Source organism: Capra hircus, chromosome 3, assembly GCF_001704415.2.
Source record: "Capra hircus breed San Clemente chromosome 3, ASM170441v1, whole genome shotgun sequence".
Taxonomy (NCBI): domain Eukaryota; kingdom Metazoa; phylum Chordata; class Mammalia; order Artiodactyla; family Bovidae; genus Capra; species Capra hircus.
Genome location: NC_030810.1, coordinates 41,119,522 through 41,139,725, shown reverse-complemented (window position 1 = coordinate 41,139,725; position 20,204 = coordinate 41,119,522). Strand labels below are relative to the sequence as shown.

Sequence of the window (20,204 nt, the reverse complement as noted above, 5' to 3'; positions counted from 1 at the left end):
CCATATAAAAATACCTTATTCTATAGATAAGGAAATTGAGGTATAGGGAGGTTAAGAAACTTTCCAAATAAGGGGGGTGGGCAGGACTCCTACAAAATTCTGTCAGACTCCAAAGTCAGTGCTTTTAAACTACTACTGATACTTACTTTTTAACAATCAATGCTTTGTAAATAGTACGCAATTAATAAATAAGCCTGTTTAGTGTTTTATGTATTTTACACGTTTACATGGTTTAGTGTTTTACACGGTACTTGCTTTCTCCATATATCTACTATCAACCTGAGCAAGTCTGAGTGGGAATAATTTTGCACATTTGATAGATTGAAAACTAGTCAAAGACCTATGAACTACCTTCCGGCATTCACAGCCTGGCTTGTGCCAGGGGTACCACCATTAGACTCCGGGGCCTCTATGTAAAACATTACACCTCAACTCCATGAGGAAGCTGTGAATAAACTGCAGTTTTTCTGATGTTAAAGATTATTTTTAAAACATGAAAACTGAAAGTAAAAGCTTTGAAAAGCAAGCATCTGGAGTGAAAAGAACTGCTTAATTATATAACATATATAATATTCAAATATTCAAATAAAACTTTAATATTTAAAAAGTATACCAAATAAATATATCTGATTTTCAAGTGTAAATTCAGGAAACATCAGTACAAGCAGTGTTCTAAATTTGTAAATTTGGAACTTTTATATCAACTCTGTCTTTTGAGTAAGAAAGAGTAATTCAGCAAGATATTGCTATGGCTGCACATAAATGAGGGCGCTCTCAGACAACTTTTCACTAAAGGATTACCTTGCTCGAAGTTTAAATTAGAAGTTAATATGGTATTCCTCCTTTTGAGTTACCACCACAAAATTTAAGACAAGTATAATATGCCAAAGGCAATTCAGGAATCATACTCCCCTGTGAACAGAGGTGACTCTTACAAAACCTACCTTGTGTAGTAAAGGTAAGAAGGGTGCTCCAGTCACTCCAGATTCCTAGGCCATCCAATCTCTTGCTCCTCACCTGCACATCATATGAAGACCCAGGAAGCACACTATCTACTAGCAGAGACGTAGCTGTGACAATCTCATCAGCCTGTTAAATATCATTTGAAAACATCAGAGCATCAGGTTGATGTGAAACCTTTACCAAAATTGATTACAACCAGGTCTCTACAAATTTCAAAGAATTAAAATCTTACGGAGGAGTTAGCTGGCGACAGTGGAATTTAAGAGAGATCAATAACCCAGTAACAAATGTTTGACTGACATTAGTCAATAGTATTTTTAAAAGCCTGTAAATTCAAGGGAAAAAAATCACAGTGATAATCAGCATGTATTTTTAACTGAATGATAATGAATACTGACTTTTCAAACTTTGAGGAACAGCTAAAATCAGTGGGAAGCTTCAAGCCTTTGCTGACATCAATAACATACAAGATATTAATAGACTACAATGCACAGAGGGACATCCTTGATCATCCAGTGGTTAAGAACCTGCCTGCAATGCAGGGGACACAGGTCTGATCCTTGGTGGGGGAACTAAGATCCCACATTCTATGAAGCAACTAAACCCACACAGCACAATGAAAGATCCTGCCGGGAGCCAGCGTGAGGAACTCCGCCCATGGCAAAGGTCATGAGGAAGGAGGCTTCTGCATACGCAAAGGCATGCGGGATCGAGCCTCAGGAAACCCCCTATTCCCGAGCATCTACCCCCCAAACCAGAGTCTACCTACTTTACTATTTTATGCTCTCACCTATACCTCTGACTTTACAGGGGGCTGATCCCCACCACCTCTCTCGGAGAAGGAGTTAACTTGCAGCTCCAGTTAATAAAAATTCCTGGGTATGACAAGAGTGTTTCAACTTACAAACTCTTCTTAAGGTTCTCTAGCCTGCCTGAGCAGGTTCGTCCAGCCACATGTGATTGTTTGCAGCCTCCCAACCATGAGAGGCACGAGATGCTTTAAAACTTTCTAAATACAGACTCTTTTGAGAAGTTACAAAATTATTAGTATAGTATTAGTGGGTTGATTAGAAATTATATTGGTGAAGGGTTTTTCATTTGTTGAGCCAATATTTGCTGCTAAATCTCCATATTCCCTGCCCTTATAATGAATATAACTAGCATATAGGAGAAATAAGTATTAACCTTTAAGATTAATCATGTTAAACCTTAGGCTAAGTAAATTCCTTTCTTGATTGTAACCCACTACACTCTCACCCTATAGAAATGCAACTTTATTTGGAGGGTGGAGCTTGGTTTAAGAAAAAAATCACCCCTGTAAAAAATAAGTTTTCTGGTTGACTGACCATTATCGGAAAGGGCCATAAAACGTCAGCAGGCCTCATGGCCAGAAGATGATGTAAAACCCATAAGACCTTTGTATACATTTATATGAAGCACCTGATTTTGACAAGGGTCAGGTCTGCTGACCCCCGTGTGACCTCTGTATTCATCCCTATGTATAACAAAAAGTATATAAGCAAACCTGAAAAATAAAGAAATGGGATCAGTTTCCAGAAAGACTGATTCCCCCATGTCGTTCTTTCTTTCCCCTTCTGGCTGAATTCCCATCTGGAATGTGGGTACTCACCAAGCCTGCTAATTTTGCCTGGGCTTCTAAGATCGGACCGGGGAGGCCTCAGTGCCTCCTCTCCTTTGGGAGAATGGAAAGACGCCTGTGGCCTATGTAGGTGGTGATTGGTATTCCATGTAAACCAAGTTATTCAGCCTCTTTTTCTCCACTAATCTTCCTACTACACTGTTCCTTTCTAATCTCTCTTTATATCTGTAATTAAATTTTTTCCTTGGACACCAATTCCGTCTCCCCTTTGAATTACCCTGGATTCACCAGGGCTGGACCCTGGCAACATCCCACATGACACAGCAAAGATCCTGCGTGCTACAGTTAAGACCTGATACAGCCAAATAAATAAGTAAATATTTTTTAAAAAGATGATGCACAGGGTAGGCACAGAGCTATAAACCTTCCTAGAGCAATGGGTCACAGAAGGAGGGCATGAATAATTTTAAGAATCCTGGTCTAATGATCAGCTGTGTGGGTTAATTGCTCAGTCGTGTCCGACTCTTTGCAACTCCATGGACTGAAGCCTACCAGGTTCCTCTGTCCATGGAATTCTCTAGGCAAAAATACTGGAGTGGGTTGCCATTTCCTTCTCCATGATGATCAGCTATAGTCAAACAAAATACAGTTTACAAACCAGAGTGAAAACATCTAAGAGATACAACTTCATAAAACTACCAATGAGGTATTTCAAAATTACTGAACTTCCTGGCCCATTCGACTGTGGGGCAACATAGACTAAAAATGGTGAAAAGCCTCAGCAATACATTAAACAATATCAGATCGCCTACATTTAATATCCTGAAGTCAAGTGGCATTAGGAAGCATCACTATGAACAAACCTAGTGGAGGTGGTGGAATTCTAGTTGAGCTGTTTCAAATCCTAAAAGATGATGTTGTTAAAGTGCTACATTCAATATGCCAGCAAATTTGGAAAACTCAGCAGTGGCCACTGCTGGAAAAGGACTGGAAAAGGTCAATTTTCATTCCAATCCTAAAGAAGGGCAATGCCAAGAATGTTCAAACTATTGCACAATTGCACTCATCTCACACGCTAGCAAAGTAATGCTCAAAATTCTCCAAGCCAGGCTTCAACAGTATGTGAACCGTGAACTCCCAGATGTTCAAGCTGGATTCAGAAAGGGCAGAGGAACCAGAGATCAAATTGCCAACATCTGTTGGATCATTGAAAAAGCAAGAGAGTTAAAAAAAAAAATCTACTTCTGCTTTATTGACTATGCCAAAGCCTTTGACTGTGTGGATCACAACAAACTGTGGAAAATTCTGAAAGAGATGGGAATACCAGACCACCCTACCTGCCTCCTGAGAAAGCTGTATGCAGGTCAAGAAGCAGCAGTTAGAAATGGACGTGGAACAACAGACTGGTTCCAAATAGGGCAAGGAATACGTCAAGGCTGTATACTGTCACCCTGCTTATTTAACTTATGTGCAGAGTACATCATGCAAAATGCAGTGCTGGAAGAAGCACAAGCTGGAATCAAGACTGCCAGGAGAAATATCAATAACCTCAGATATGAAGAGGATGCTACCCTTACAGCAGAAGGTGAAGAAGAACTAACAAGCCTCTTGATGAAAGTGAAAGAGAAGAGTGAAAAAGTTGGCTTAAAGCTCAACGTTGAGAAAACTAAGATCATGGCATCTGGTCCCATCACTTCATGGCAAATAGATGGGGAAAAAATGGAAACAGTAAGAGACTTTATTTTGGGGGGCTTCAAATCACTGCAGATGGTGACTACAGCCATGAAATTAAAAGACAGCTGCTCCCTGGAAGAAAAGCTATGACCAACCTAGACAGCATATTGAAAAGGAAAGACATTACATTGCAGACGAATGTCCATCTAGTCAAACCTGTGGTTTTTCCAGTAGTCATATATGGATGTGAGAGTTGGACTATAAAGAAAGCTAAGCACTGAAGAATTGATGCTTTTGAACTGTGGTGTTGGAGGAGACTCTTGAGAGTCCCTTGGACTGCAAGGAGATTCAGCCAGTCAATCCTAAAGGAAATCAGTCCTAAATATTCATTGGAAGGACTGATACTGAAGCTGAAACTCCAATGCTTTGGCCACCTCATGTGAAGAGTTGACTCACTGAAAAACACGCTGATTCTGGGAAAGATTGAAGGCAGGAGGAGACAAGGATGACAGAGTATGAGATGGTTGGATGGATCGACTTGATGGACATGTATTTGATCAAGCTCCAGGAGCTGATGATGGACAGGGAGGCCTGGCATGCTGTAGTCCATGGGGTCACAAAGAGTCAGACACAACTGAGTGACTAAATTGCAAGTCTTAGAAAATTAGCCCAGATATAAAAAGATAAGTTTTAACCTCTAAGTTATAAAACAATTAGTTTTACAAATTAAAATGCCAAAGTTATGACCCATGAGGCTCTTCATGACTCCTCCTCCTCTCCTACCCCTCCACTACTGCTCTTAACCTCACTCAACTTCCCAGCCAACTAAGGTCCTCTAAATTGCTATCTCCTCTATTTAGACCCTAATTTCCCTGCATCACCACCTCCTTCAAATCCCTGCTCAAATATCACTTTCTTAAAGAGATCTTCCCCTCCCTCTAATTAATAATGCAACCCATCCTCTACCACTTGTGTTTCCTGTTCTACTAGTGTGTCCTGAGTTCTTGGCACCCACTGCGTGCAAAACACTTTCTGAAAAAAGGATTTGACAGACTATACTGTATAAATGCATGGACTGCATGTAAACAAATATATTGAGTAATAAGAAAAAATAAGGATGGCATGTAAAATCAAAAGCCAGAGAAGGTCTTTAAGTGAAAATACTATGATTATGAATTCAATAGTTCTGTATCTGGACTTCTTATAGTCATTAGTCGTGTGTGTGTGTGTATGTGTGTGTGTGTGTGTGTGTGTATGTGTCTGTGTTAATGAGATGGAGAAGGAGAGAAAGGGGGAGAAAAAAGAGAATTGATTTAATATACTAAGCTTTTGGAAAAGGAACTTTAATTCTAGGAGAAATTTGTCATGCTTATCAAAATATAACACAGATCCACATGTAAGAGACATTTAGTAACACTGAACAACTTTTCTAAAATCATTTTATAGAAGATGCAGAAATTTTGCATACATACTCATTTCTTTTGCTGATCTTGAATGAAAGCTTGAATGTATGATATTGAAGAATGACTGAATCTCCTCAAAAACAGTATACACACTTGATAGGCAGAGGCATTTTCTATGGGACTTGGAGGGCATCTCACCTTTTCTTTAATTGCTTCTCAACTTTTCTTTTTATTTACTAAAATATACTTACTTTTTTCATATTTTTTGTAGAATTCTCTGAATATTTCACTTGATATTGAAGTTGAAATGGTACCAATGTTGGGCTGGACCAGGAAATCTTTAAACTACCAGTGTCTGTGATTTCCATATGCAAACCTAATGGTGGATCAGGCTTCACTTAAGAAAAAAAGAGAACACTTTTAAGTCAAGTTATTTTCATGATAATCATAAAATGAAGTCAAAATGAATTTTTAGCATATTCTATTCTTTAAGGAGTCCTTATCCAAAGGCTAATTACAGAACCAAAATATTCTACTACTATAACTTACCATAGCAATCCATGTATTTTCGTTTCCTTCTCCCTACTTGGTAAAAACTATAAATCAGAAAATTATGTTACTTTGACAAATGTGAATTCCTGCTATTAAAAAAAACCCTGCTTAACTTTATTGAACCTAGCTTTTCCCACACTTATTTGAAGCCTCCCTTGATGAAACCCACTGTTTTAGTGAATGACAAGGAGAAAAAGCATTTTGCAGAGCACTACTTGGAAAATGCATATAAATTTTGTATGCAAAAATCAATGCATATAAGCATGCAGATTCATGTAAATCTGTACATAAAACAGTAAACATTAATTTTCAAATTCAATAAATCAAGGCATACCCACTCAAATAAGCCATAGCATACACAATTTACATGCAGTAAACACAACATTAGCAGCAGTTGGTTTGTCACCAGAAATGCAGACAGAGTTCTTATCCTAATGGTGTATTTAAACTAAGGAGCATCTAATTTCTGAGTTTATTTGTCTATGTGTTTTATGTATGCATATGCATTTGTGTATATACATATGTGGAGATTTATGTCTGTGGAGTTTAAAACATACAACAAACTTTAAATCATCTGTAGAAACAACGCAAACATCTTACAATAAAGAACTGATTGAACAAATAATAGTTCATACCCTTAAAAGTAATCTATAGTCATTAGAATCATATTAGAGAAGAATGTTGAACAAGTTTAATATTGCTAGTTTTGAAAGTTTATTAAGCAATGTGAAAGTGAAAGTGTTAGTCGCTCAGTCGTGTCCAACTCTTTGTGACCCCATGGACTATACAGTCCCTGGAATTCTCCAGGCCAGAATACTGGAGTGGGTAGCCATTCCTTTCTCCAGGGGATCTTCCCAACCCAGGGATCGAACCAGGTCTCCCTACACTGCAGATTCTTTACCATCTGAGCCATCTTAATGGGCTTAAAGGGAAGTCCATTAAGCAATCTATTTACTTGAATTCATTAAAATTTGAACAAATAAAAGGATATGTGTAAATATGCATTAAAATAGAAAAAAATGGCAAAATAATAGAAAATAAATGATACATTTTTCTTCTGTGTGCATCTCTATGCTTTCAAGATTTTTATGATTAACAAGAATTACTCATAAACATAGAAATCCCTACATTGAAATATTTACTGATGTGTATTTTATTTTCAAAAAATAATAGCACATTAATATTTTCCACATTTCATAATTTCAAGAATTCAGTCGTAGTTTTTTCCTTTTCCTCAAGTCAAAATGAATGAAGTTTTACTCTCTGCAACATACTACAACGTTTAGTTACTTTAAAGCAGGAATGGCTAAACTCTAAAGTCTAGAAGTAACAGGTGAAATTCATGACCAAACAGATAGAAAACAAAACAGACACCAAACAGAAGTGAAATCATAAAATTATAAACTATTTTACATTTCTTATACTCATACACATATCCCTTTGTATTAGAAATCTAAAAATAAATCTTTCCCTGGATCCCCTAGGTACTCAGTCCCAGACCACACATACTGGCTTCTTTCAGGGGAAAATTCCTCCAAAGAGCTGGCATTACTTACTCTCCATTTTGCATCCCATTTTCCTAACCAATCTATTCTGATCAGGCCTTCCTTCTTGCTAGTCCACTGAAACTGCTCTTAGCAAGGTTACTACTCTTTGCTGAATCCAATGTCAACTGTCTGATTCATTTTGCTCCATCTCTCAGCAGTGTCCCAACTGCTTATTCTGTGAGTAGCGGACAAGTAGAAATACTTTGTCCATCTGGTTTCCAGCCGTCACATTCCTTTACTCCTCTTCTCTCTAACTGCCTCTCAGTCTTTCTCTCACTGGACTCTAAATGCGTGACCTCATACAATCCCATAAACATCTGATGCTAGAGACTCCCAAATATATATCTCCCCTGAACTCTAGAATCATATATCTAACTACCTACTCAACATCTCTTTGATTTCTAATAAGCATCTCAAATATAATTCATCACACACCTAATTATCTTCAATATCCCCATTTGGTAACACTATTCTGCTACTAACCAGGTCCAAGCCTAAGTGTCACCCTTGACTCCTCTCTGTCCTTCACACTCCATACCCAATCCACTTCAGTCTGCACCAGCTCTTGAAAAGTGAAAGTAAAACTCGCTCAGCTGTGTCCGACTCTTTGCAACCTCATGGATTATACAGTCCATGGAATTCTCCAGACCACAATACTGGAGTGGCTAGCCTTTCCCTTCTCCAGGGGATCTTCCCAACCCAGGGATTGAATCCAGGTCTCCAGCATTGCAGGCAGACTCTTTACCAGCTGAGCCACAAGGGAAGCCCAAGAATACTGGAGTGGGTAGCCTATCCCTTCTCCAGTGGATCTTCCCAACCCAGTAATTGAACTGGGGTCTCCTGCATTGCAGGCAGATTCTTTACCAACTGAGTATAAGGGAAGCACCCTCTCCTAATAGATCCCAAGCCTGAACATTTCTTTACTTCTCCACTATAACAACCCCAAGCCAACTGGACAACTCTAGCAGCTGCCTATCTGATTCCTCCCATTCTTGCAAGTATCCTTTTCCCTTCCCCATAAGTTTACTTCTTCAATAGAGCATACATTTTAAACATGTGCATGAGCATGCATGTGTGCTTGCGTGTGCCCACACACACACACACTCACGTCTGATCACATCACTCTCCTGGTACAAAAGCTTACACTGCAATTAGAATTAAATCCAAACTTTGTAACCATAGCCTGTGGTATGACCTGGATGTAGATGACTCTCTAACCACATCTCTGAATGTTCTCCTACCTTAATTACTCCAAGCAAAAGGCTCTTGTCTTTGGTTCTTCCAAATTCTGAGCTCATTCTCTCCCAGGAATTTTGTGAGTGCTGTTCTTCCTGCTCAGAGCACCTTTTGTTCTGGATTTTTTGCATAGTTATCTCTTTTTCTTTCAGTTTAAATGCTATTTCCTAAAAGAGGACTTCCACAGCTGAAATAATAGACCCCTACACCTGAAATTCTCTATCATACAATTTGTTTTATTTCTTTCAATTTTGAGATCTTAACCACATATACTCAAATACAAAAAAAAAAGAGATTTTTTTTCCCAAAAATTATCTGAAATAAGACAAAATTTTTAAAGTTTCTTATAAAGTCTATCACAGCACCTTATCTTAACTACTTTATTTTTAAAAACAATTCAATGTTGGCTCTAAATACTTCTAAAAAATCACTTGATAGAACTGGTTTTAAAAAGAGAAGATGATGACATGTTATAGATTTTTTTTGTTTTTTCCTTATGGTATAACATCATGACTGAATTTCTTGGATATCATAGTAATCACGTGGAAATCACAAATATATCCCTAAAAGACAAGTTATTTAAAAGTCCTAATGTTAAATATGATAGCATACGTAGATTCAAAAAATGCTGTACCCTTATTACTTAAAAAGAAGTGAGGATGAAGTTGTAAGGAATATGGTATCAGATATCTGAAAAAGTGGTTCCAGTGATGGCAAAAACAATGATGCAGAGAAGCACATAAAGAATTTGCAATAATTATTTCAGGAAATGTAAAACAGTAACACTATTAAATTATGTATCATATGTAACATATAGTTTAACACATACACACAAAACTGAGTTAATAAATTAATAATTTAACATTCATCTATATTATTCACATTAAATAATATAACTGAATACACTGAATATTTATAATTATATATTCAAGTTAATCAAAGAAATCTGGGGAATCTTTGCACTAATAATGTGGGCACTTGTCTATTATATAAGTTTTTCTTCTAATCAGATTTGTACAGCCAATTAGTTTGCTTATGTTTTCATTGTTTTTCTCTGCCCAATATTGTCTGCCCCTGCTCTGCGAGGCAGGAACTTTGTCTCACTCACCATTGCTTCCCCCAGCTCCTAGATCAGTGACTGATACCCACGAGTCTCTAAAAAATATTTATTGAAGGCATAAAGTCAGGTAAAAAAGAGCTTTTAATCATTTTCAGAAATAGTTATCTGAGATGTGAAAAAGTCATAACCAAACAAAACATATCCATTAGACTGACCTAGGATTTAAATAAATCAAACTGTTTTCAAAATGAATTTGTTACAATTGCAGAAATATCTATACTGTTGTTAAATCATTCTAGAAGCTGCTTTTAATACCCCTTAGGGCTACACTTACCATCCTTACAGTGTCAGTCAAAGTGAGATAAGCTAATGAAACATCTTGTAAACAATTTTCAGCCTGTTTGAATGACTGATGTTTAAAGATATTATCTTTCTTAGGCACAACTTACCAACATTAATGGGCTGAGCTGACATTGGAGGTGAGTGAAAAATTACTCCACCAGATGTGATTTTCAAATACATAAGAAGGGTGTTATTGAGTTTGGCTGTTGGCACAGGCACATGACATTCACAACATTCATTAAAACTGCAGTTGCACTGAACAATCTGAAAACTGCCTTTCTCAGGGAGCAGAGGTGACTCTTCTAATAGGTCAAGCCTATATGAGAAAAGAAGAGCTAAGTATTAACATAGATGCGAAAGCACTAGATGTGTTTAAAATGTAGGACACAAAATCCAAATGGAAGTAAACTGTTCTGCACACCCAGCTTAAAGAGCTTCTGGGGGAAAAAAGCTACATTATAACAGAGACACAAAGATAAGGGTTAAAACAAGTTAGCAATCAATATAAGTTAGAATCAATAAAGCAAGTTAGAAATAATATAAGCAAGAAGACAATGAGGCAACAGTGAAGTACTGAAAGAAAAATTGTGATTTTAAAATCCTATATTCAATAAAAATAACTTTCACAATAAACATGTAATAAAGGCTTTTTACAGACACAACAAAATGGAAAGAATTTATCATCAATCAAACTTGCAAAAGCTTCCTTCAGACAAAAAGAAAATGATAGCAAATAGAAGTCTGGTTCCACACAAAGAAATGAAATTTAATTTAAAGAGTAAATATTTATTGACTAATTAAAGCAAAAATAATAACCATAAAGTGTGGGGTTTATAACATAGGTAAAAATAAAATATATGACATTAATACCAAACTTGGGGAAAGGGGAGATGTGTAAATATACAACTATAAATTTCTTCCACTATACATGTAGTGGTGAAATGTCAGTTGGAGGTATAACATCAGTTCAGCTATATTAAGTTAAAGACCTGTATTCTAAATCCTAAAACCACTGCTAAAATAATAAAACAAGAAGTCACAGCTAATAAGCTACAATAATCAAGCCAAAGGAGCATGAACGTAAAGAGAAAAAAATAGATTAATGGAACAGAAGAAACCAACCCCTATATGGACAATCAATTTTCTACAAAGGTGCAAAAGCAATTCTGTGGAGAAAGAGTAATCTTTTCAATAAATTGTGCTGAAACAGTGGGGTATCTATACATCCCCCTCCACACAAAAATTCAACTTTACTCCACACATCACATAAGATTCAAATATTAATTCAAAATAGATCATTAATCTAAATGCAGAATTTAAAGCTATGAATCAGAAAAAAATGTGGGAAAAAAATTTGTGACCTTGTTTTAAATAATAATTTCTTAGATGCAACACAAACATGAGTCACAAAATGACAAATTGATCATTTGATTTTTATCAATATTAAAAACTTCTGTTCTTCGAAATAAAGATAACAAAAGGGTCAATCAAAAAATGGACAGAAGATCTAGACAGACATTTCTCCAATGAAGACATACACATGGCCAGAAAACACATGAAAAGCTGTTCAACATCATTAATTATTAGACAAATGCAATGTATTTGATTTAGATATTGGTTACATAGGTGAGCATACTTCTCAAAATTCATCAACCTTATATTTAAGGTGCATTTTATTATATGCAAACTTTACCTTAAAATAAAAATACTGTGCCAAAAAAAGTGTTTTTGAAAACTTCAAAATGCTATACACTCATAAAATTCCATTTTGAATTGAAAGTAGAATGACTTAGCACTTTCAACTTCACCTAAACCTTTAAACAATTCCAACAAAATGTGATTTTTAAAAATATCACACCATGGCTTTTATGTGTTTTTCAAATATTAAAATAAAAGCTTTTATCAAAAGAGTATGGAACAAATTAAATAAATTGCAGTATTTTATGTCAGAAATATGCTTGCAGCTTGTATTATGCTTTAACTGAAAAAACTTCCAAATTTTAAGGCAAAAAAGAACTGAACAGAAAACATATTTCCCACTAATAATTTCTAAGAGGAAATTCTGGTGATTTTTTTCTTTTTTAAAACAAAAAGAAAAGTTAGAATTATACTCTTACTTTAGATGGTCTCACCAATGCCGTTTTTTTCTAAATACAGTGAATATTTATAGAATAGGGCTGATTCCCAAAGAGATTAACTCTGTGGTTTCTCTACCACTTCACTTCTGTGTTCTATTTAATCAATCTCATTTTCATTTACTTTATCATTTCAGTATACACAAAAATATGCATAGTATATATTCATAATAATGATATATAATTATTATGTGTTATAGAATACATGTACTATATAATATGTATCATAGTATTTCATAATTTGTAGGGTTTTTAGTAAATATCTCCACAAAGTAATTTCCCAAATCACTCCAACAGATAACCCCTTCATGAAACTCAGGGGTGAGGAAACTGTATCCCACAAGCCAAATACAATTGCTTTTGTACAGCCTATGAGCTAAGAATTATTTCTTACATTATCTACTGGTTTAAAAAAAGAAGGAAGAATATCCCACAATCATGGAAATTACATAAAATTCACATTTCAGTGTCCATAAACACAGTCATGCTCATTCATTTACTAATTCATTCATTAGTAACTATGACTACACGGCTGTGATACAAAGAGAATGGAGAGTAAAGCCTAAAATATTTATTATCTTCACCTTTAAAAAAAAAAGATTTTCTATCCCAGCTACAGGCTAAAAACATTTCATACTCCCTACTGCTAACTACCAGTATACCAGACCACCTGACCTGCCACTTGAGAAATCTGTATGCAGGTCAGGAGGCAAGAGTTAGAACTGGACATGGAACAACAGACTGGTTCCAAATAGGAAAAGGAGTACGTCAAGGCTGTGTATCGTCACCCTGCTTATTTAACTTATATGCAGAGTATACCATGAGACACGCTGGGCTGGATGAAGCACAAGCTGGAATCAAGATTGCCGGGAGAAATATCAATAACCTCAGATACACAGATGACACCACCCTTATGGCAGAAAGTGAAGAAGAGCTAAAGAGCCTCTTGATGAAAGTGAAAGAGGAGAGTAAAAAAATTGGCTTAAAGCTCAACATTCAGAAAACGAAGATCATGGCATCTGGTCCCACCACTTCATGGTGAATAGATCACTGCAGATGGTGACTGCAGCCATGAAGTTAAAAGATGCTTACTCCTTGGAAGAAAAGTTTTGACCTACCTAGAAAGCATATTGAAAAACAGAGACATTACTTAGCCAACAAAGGTCTGTTTAGTCAAGGCTATGGTTTTTCCAGTGGTCATGTATGGATGTGAGAATTTGACTATAAAGAAAGCTGAGTGCTGAAGAACAGATGCTTTTGAATTGTGGTGTTGGAGAAGACTCTTAAAGAGTCCCTTGGACTGCAAGGAGATCCAACCAGTCCATCCTGAAGGAAATCAGTCCTGAATATTCATTGGAAGGACTGATGTTGAAGCTGAAACTCCAATACTTTGACCACCTGATTCATTTGAAAAGACCCTGATGCTGGGAAAGATTGAAGGCGGGAGGAGAAGGGGACAACAGAGAATGAGATGGTTGGATGGCAACACCGACTCAATGGACATGAGTTTGAGTAAACTCCAGGAGCTGGTGATGGACAGGGTGGCCTGGTGTGCTGCAGTCCATGGCGTCATAAAGAGTCGGACTCGACTGGGCGACTGAATTGAACTGGTGACTACTTGATGAAAAAAGGATATAAAATATAGAAGCTACATTAAATATACCATCAAATTTCACTATTTAGCATATCTATAATACACACAAAACACCTTGAGGATAACTATCTACTTCAATTTTTCAAACTACTTTATGAGGGAACTAATATCACCTATTTTACAAGCAAAAAACTGAGGCTCAGGGAGAACATGGAGTGGAATTCATCTGAAGTCTCACGCTTCCATGTTCAGTACTCAATTCATTACATCCAAGATGCCTTATAATCAAAGATAAGTTCACTGTTACCATTATCATTTTACTTAAGGGATTAGTAAAGATTCTAATGGCCATAACTAAAGAATAATTATAATCTGAATTGTTAATATTTCAAAAATTCACAAAATTAGAAAATTACCGAATTATTTTGAATTATTTTTTCCTTGAGGAAAACACTAGATATTTCTCACATTTATTAGAGCAGAAGTTTTTCCAAGTTTGTGTGAAACCTGGACTATACAGCCTTGTTACTTGTCAAAGTAAGCATAAGAACTTCTTTTACCTTCCAAAAGATTTTTTAAAGTTCTAAGTATTTACATACATCAAATGATATTTCAAGGACTTCCCTGGTGGTCGAGTGGTTAAGAATACACCTGCCAATGTAGGGGACGGGTTCAATCCCCGATCTGGGAAGATTCTACATCCCATGGGGCAACTAAGTCCGTGTGCCACAACTACTGAAGCCCTCACGCTCTAGAGCCCATGATCTACAAGAGAGGCCTTCATCACCACAACTAGAGAAAGCCCACACATAGTGGCAAAGACCAGGTATAGCCAAACATAAAATAAATAATCACCAGAACTAGAGAAAGCCCACACATAGCAGCAAAGACCCAGTACAGCCAAACATAAAATAAATAATCACCAGAACTAGAGAAAGCCCACACATAGCAGGGAAGACCCAGTACAGCCAAAAATAAATAAATTTAAAAAATTATTTCAAAGAAGGTACTTTAAAATTTTGATAGTACTTTTAAATTATCAAAATTTCAAAGTAGTGTAAATCAAAATGGTGATCAAATTTTTAAAATAAGAAAGCAATTCATTGGCTTAAAATAACCAAAACTTAAGAATTTCTGACATTCTTGAAAAATGTTTATTCAGCAAAATATTTTATGCATTGCCAGTACTCACACACGTAAATTTAGTGCCACTATTTATTTAATCCCTCTATATATGAGTAAACTATACTTGCAAGTGAAAATAATTTTTAAAAAAGTTGTCAAATAATTTAAAATTTGATTTCTTTGCAAATTTCACAATTCGGGCAATATTTCTACTCAGAAGCCAGATATATAATTAGTACTGAAATTTCATCTTTTAGTCACAGTGGTTTATAGAAAGCACATTCTATCCTCTGACCTTTGGTCATGTTACTTATTCCCCCCCCCCAAAATTTTCTATCAATATTTTAAAACTTTTCTAAGAAAGATCTATATTAAATTATTATAGGAGTAACACCAAATGAGTGCTCTTTACTGTGACATAAACTGAGAGCAAAACATAGTTGGTGAACCATTAAATGAACTGGAAAATTTAGCATTATTTCTGTGAATAATTTAATCAAGTCACATTTTAAAACTCAGACTGGTAACCTATACAAATGTTACTCCCAAAAATCTACTTTACCCATCAAAAGGAATTTTAAAAAACAGGTTAGCATCCCAGGATAGTTTCATCATAAAAATGACCTGGAGCCTTGTTAAAATTAGATTCCTGGACCCTCCATGGAATTCACTATATCTGGGGCCAAGGAATCTGTTTTTAGTAAATGTCATAGATCAGAGGTTCTCACAGTATGGTTCCCAAGCCAATAATATCAGCAGCATCTGGAACTTGATAGAAATGCAAACCCAGCCCAGACCTCATGAACCAAATCCAGGTGAGAAGCTGACAAATTTCATCAAGGAGACAAATTTAAGAAGCATTCTGTATAACACAAAGTACCTGTCAGTTGTATGATATTACCAAACAAATGGAAAATCAACAAGGATGAGATGAAGGAAGAAAAAAATAAAAAATGAATACAAACAAAAGCAAAGGGACCTAAATATATCTCAACTTAACAACATAATCACATGAAGTGGAAGGGGAGGGGATATCCTAGTTAACTACACAGTATTTGGATCATGCAACCTTTAGCATTAGCAAAGACAAAATGAGTCAACACAAACACTGTACTCTAGTTACCCTCTGTTTCCTACAGTAGTATGGCTTAGCTATTCCAAAATTACTTTGTGTGTATTTTAGGACTAAGCAACTATGTAATATATTGTTGGAAAGGGAAGCAAGATTTCTCACTTCTAGAAATACTTGTTTGTTGTTCAGTCACTAAGTCATGTCCAGCTCTTTGTGACCCCATGGACTGCAGCACACCAGGCTCCTCTGTCCTTCACTGTCTCCTGGAGTTTGTTCAGACTCATGTGCATTAAGTTGGTGATGCCATCCAACCATCTCATCTTCTGTTGCCCGCCTTCTCTGCCTGCCCTCAATCTTTTCCAGCCTGAGTCTTTTCCAATGAGTTGGCTCTTCACCTCAGATGGCCAAAATACTGGAGCTTCAGTTTCAGCATCAGTCCTTTCAGTGAGTATTCAAGGTTGCTTTCCTTTAAGATTGAGTCGTTTGATCTCCTTGCTGTCCAAGGGACTCTCAAGAGATTCTCCAGCAACACAATTCAAAGGCATCAATTCTTCAGCACTCAGCCTTGTTTATGGTCCAACTCTCACATCCATCCATGATTACTGGAAAAATCATAGCTTTGACTATCTGGACCTTTATTGGCAAAGTGATGTCTTTATTTTTTAATATGCTGTTTAGGTTTGTCATGGCTTTCCTTCCAAGGAGCAAGTGTCTTTAATTTCATGACTGAAGTCACTATTGTTACAAGAAAAGAAAAGCACTGCTAGAATAGATTCTGCAGTTTTGAACTAGAGCAAGAGATATCAGTATGAACACACGCTTTTTTGTTATGTATATACAGAGAGATACAAAAATATAGATTTCTGAGTATTATGTGTATTATGCACATTGTGTGTGTACTGTGTGTAGGCATACATATAAGAAACTCTGTAGCTAAGGGGGCCTAGAAACAATGCCACTCAAGTAACAGTGAGCATCTAGCCCCAGATACCACTTTGTGAACATCATTCTCCAACAAAATGGAATCAGGGCTCCTTGGAGAAAAGGCCAATTCCAGTCAGAGCAGGAAAAGCGTAAAATCAACCTGAAATTTCTTGTAGTGTTAGAAAGTAAGGAGTCCTATTTTTAAATTAAAAAAAAAAAAGATGGATGGAAAACATCAAAAGGACACAGAAGCCAGTTTAAATAAGCCCCAACTCAGCAAATGTTGGACAGTGTGAGCAAAAAAATAAATAATAATAGTAGCTGAATAGCTCATCAAATAAAATAATAATTTGTATTGCTCATCAAATAAAATAATAATCTGTGAGTCCATCTTGATGGGAAAGAAGGAAGGAAAAAGGGAAGGGGAAGGAAAAGAAAAAAGGCAAGAGCAAAAGAATGAAGTACTTCTCACAGAGCCTAGCATTGTGGTTTGCATACAGCTTCTTGATTAAATAACACTATGTCTAAAGTTTCTCAATTAACACTGAGCACACTTGTTTACTTTACAAATAACGCATCTTTCTTCTCTCAAAATTTTAGTTGGTTCTTTTTTATACTGTCAATTTCTCTCATTATATTCATATTTTCTTTATATCCTTGAGTACATGGAGGATATTAATACTAACCATCTGCTGGTTCTATCATCTCAGCCATTTCTGGGTCTGTACCTATTGTCTATTTTTTTCTTTTTCTCTGGGTTAGGGTTTACTTTTTCCTGTCCTTCATATATGTAGATTTTTCACAGGATGCCAGACATGGTGAATATTACATTTTTGAGTGTTGGATCATGCTGTTTTTTCTTAGAATGTTGAATTTTGTTCTGGAAATTGGTTATTTGGGTGACTTAAGTGTGAACTTTTTAAGCTCTTTAGGGGGAAGTGTAGATCAGCCTTGACTCTAGGACTAATCTGGCCACACTTTTTTTTAACTTTTTATTTTGGGTATTGGGGGATAGCCTATTAATAATGTTGTGATAGTTTCAGATGAATAGTGAAGGGACTCAGTCATACAAAGACATGTATAAATTCTCCCCCAAATTGGCTTCTCATCCAAGCTGGCTGGACCCATTTTAAACTGTGGATATTATGGGGTTTCTGCTGGTATTCAACAGTTCAGTTCAGTCACTCAGTCGTGTCCAACTCTTTGCAAATGTTATGGACTGCATCATGCCAGGCTTCCCTGTCCATCACCAACTCCATTGAACTTATTCAAACTCATGTCCATGAAGTCAGTGACGCCATCCAACCATCTCATCCTCTGTCATCCCTTTCTCCTCCTGCCTTCAATCTTTCCCAGTATCAGGGTCCTTTCCTTTGAGTCAGTTCTTCGCATCAGGTGGCCAAAGTATTAGTGTTTCAGCTTCAGCTTCAGTTTTTCCAACAAATATTGAGGACTGATTTCCTTTAGGGTTGACTGGTTTGATCTTGCAGTCCAAGAGACTCTTGAGAGTCTTCTCCACCATCACAGTTCAAAAGCATTAATTCTTCAGCACTCAGCTTTCTTTATGGTCCAGATCTCACATCCATGCATGACTACTGAAAAAACCATAGCTTTGACTAGACAGACCTTTGTCAGCAAAGTAATGTCTCTTCTTTTTAATATGCTATCTAGGTTGGTCATAGCTTTTCTTCCAAGGAGAAAGCATCTTTTAATTTCATGGCTGCAGTCACCATCTGCAGTGATTTTGGAGCCCAAGAAAATAAAGTTTGTTTGATGGGGAAGTTTCATTGCTTCCCCATCAATTTGCTGTGAAGTGATGCAACCAGATGTCATGACTTTGGTTTTCTGAATGTTGAGTTTTAAATCAGCTTTTTCACTCTCTTCTTTCACTTTCATCAAGAGGTTCTTTAGTTCTTCTTCACTTTCTGCCATAAGGGTGGTGTCATCTGTGTATCTGAGGTTACTGATATTTCTCCTAGAAATCATGATTCCAGCTTGTGTTTCATCCAGCCTGGCATTTCTCATGATGTACTCTGCATATGAGGTAAATAAGGAGGGTGACAATATACAGCCTTGACATACTCCTTTCCAAATTTGGAAACAGTCCATTCTTCCATGTCCGGGCCTAACTGTTATTTCTTGACCTGCATACAGATTTCTCAGGAGGCAGGTAAGGTGGTCTGGTATTCCCATCTTTTGAAGAATTTGCCACTTTGCTGTGATTGACACAAAGACTTTGGTGTAACCAATGAAGCAGAAGTCGGTATTTTTCTGGAACTCTCACTTTTTTGATGATCCAATGGATATTGGCAATTTGATCTCTGGTTCCTCTGCCTTTTCTAAAACCAGCTTGAACATCTGGAAGTTCATGGTCCACATACTGTTGAAGCCTGGCTTGGAAAATTTGAGCATTACTTTGCTACCATGTAAGATGAGTGTAATTGTACAGTAGTTTGAACATTCTTTGGCATTGCCCTTTTTTGGGATTGGAATGAAAACTGACCTTTTCCAGTCCTGTGGCCACTGCTGAGTTTTCCAAATTGGCTGACATGTTAAGTGCATCACTTTCACAGAATCATCTTTTAGGATTTGAAACAGCTCAACTGGAATTTCATCACCTCCACTAGCTTTGTCCACAGTGATTCTTCCTAAGGCCCACTTGATTTCACATTCCAGGATGTCTGGCTCGAGGCGAGTGATCATGCCATCATGGTTATCGGGGTCATGAAGATCTTTCTCGTATAGTTCTTCTGTGTACTCTTGCCACCTCTTCTTAATATCTTCTGCTTCTGTTAGATTCTTACAATTTCTGTCCTTTATTGTGCCCATCTTTGCATGAAATGTTCCCTTGGTATCTCTAATTTTCTTGAAGAGATCTCTAGTCTTTCCCATTCTATTGTTTTCCTCTATTTCTTTTCATTGATCACTGAGGTAGGCTTTCTTATTTCTCCTTGCTATTCTTTGAAACTCTGCATTC

General features: G+C 36.6%; 1 protein-coding gene across 3 annotated transcripts in view; it reads right to left on the bottom strand.

The window, feature by feature from the left end:
* LEPR (leptin receptor) overlaps nucleotides 1-20,204 on the bottom strand; it is a 156,998-nt gene that overhangs the window by 41,272 nt on the left and 95,522 nt on the right. For all 3 annotated transcript variants that reach the window (XM_018045226.1, XM_018045220.1, XM_018045222.1), the window contains 3 exons: nucleotides 10,485-10,693; nucleotides 5,892-6,037; nucleotides 945-1,089 (listed from right to left, as the gene is read on the bottom strand). In XM_018045226.1, coding sequence (XP_017900715.1) covers nucleotides 945-1,089; nucleotides 5,892-6,037; nucleotides 10,485-10,693 — 500 coding nt within the window. The remainder of the gene's footprint in view (nucleotides 1-944; nucleotides 1,090-5,891; nucleotides 6,038-10,484; nucleotides 10,694-20,204) is intronic.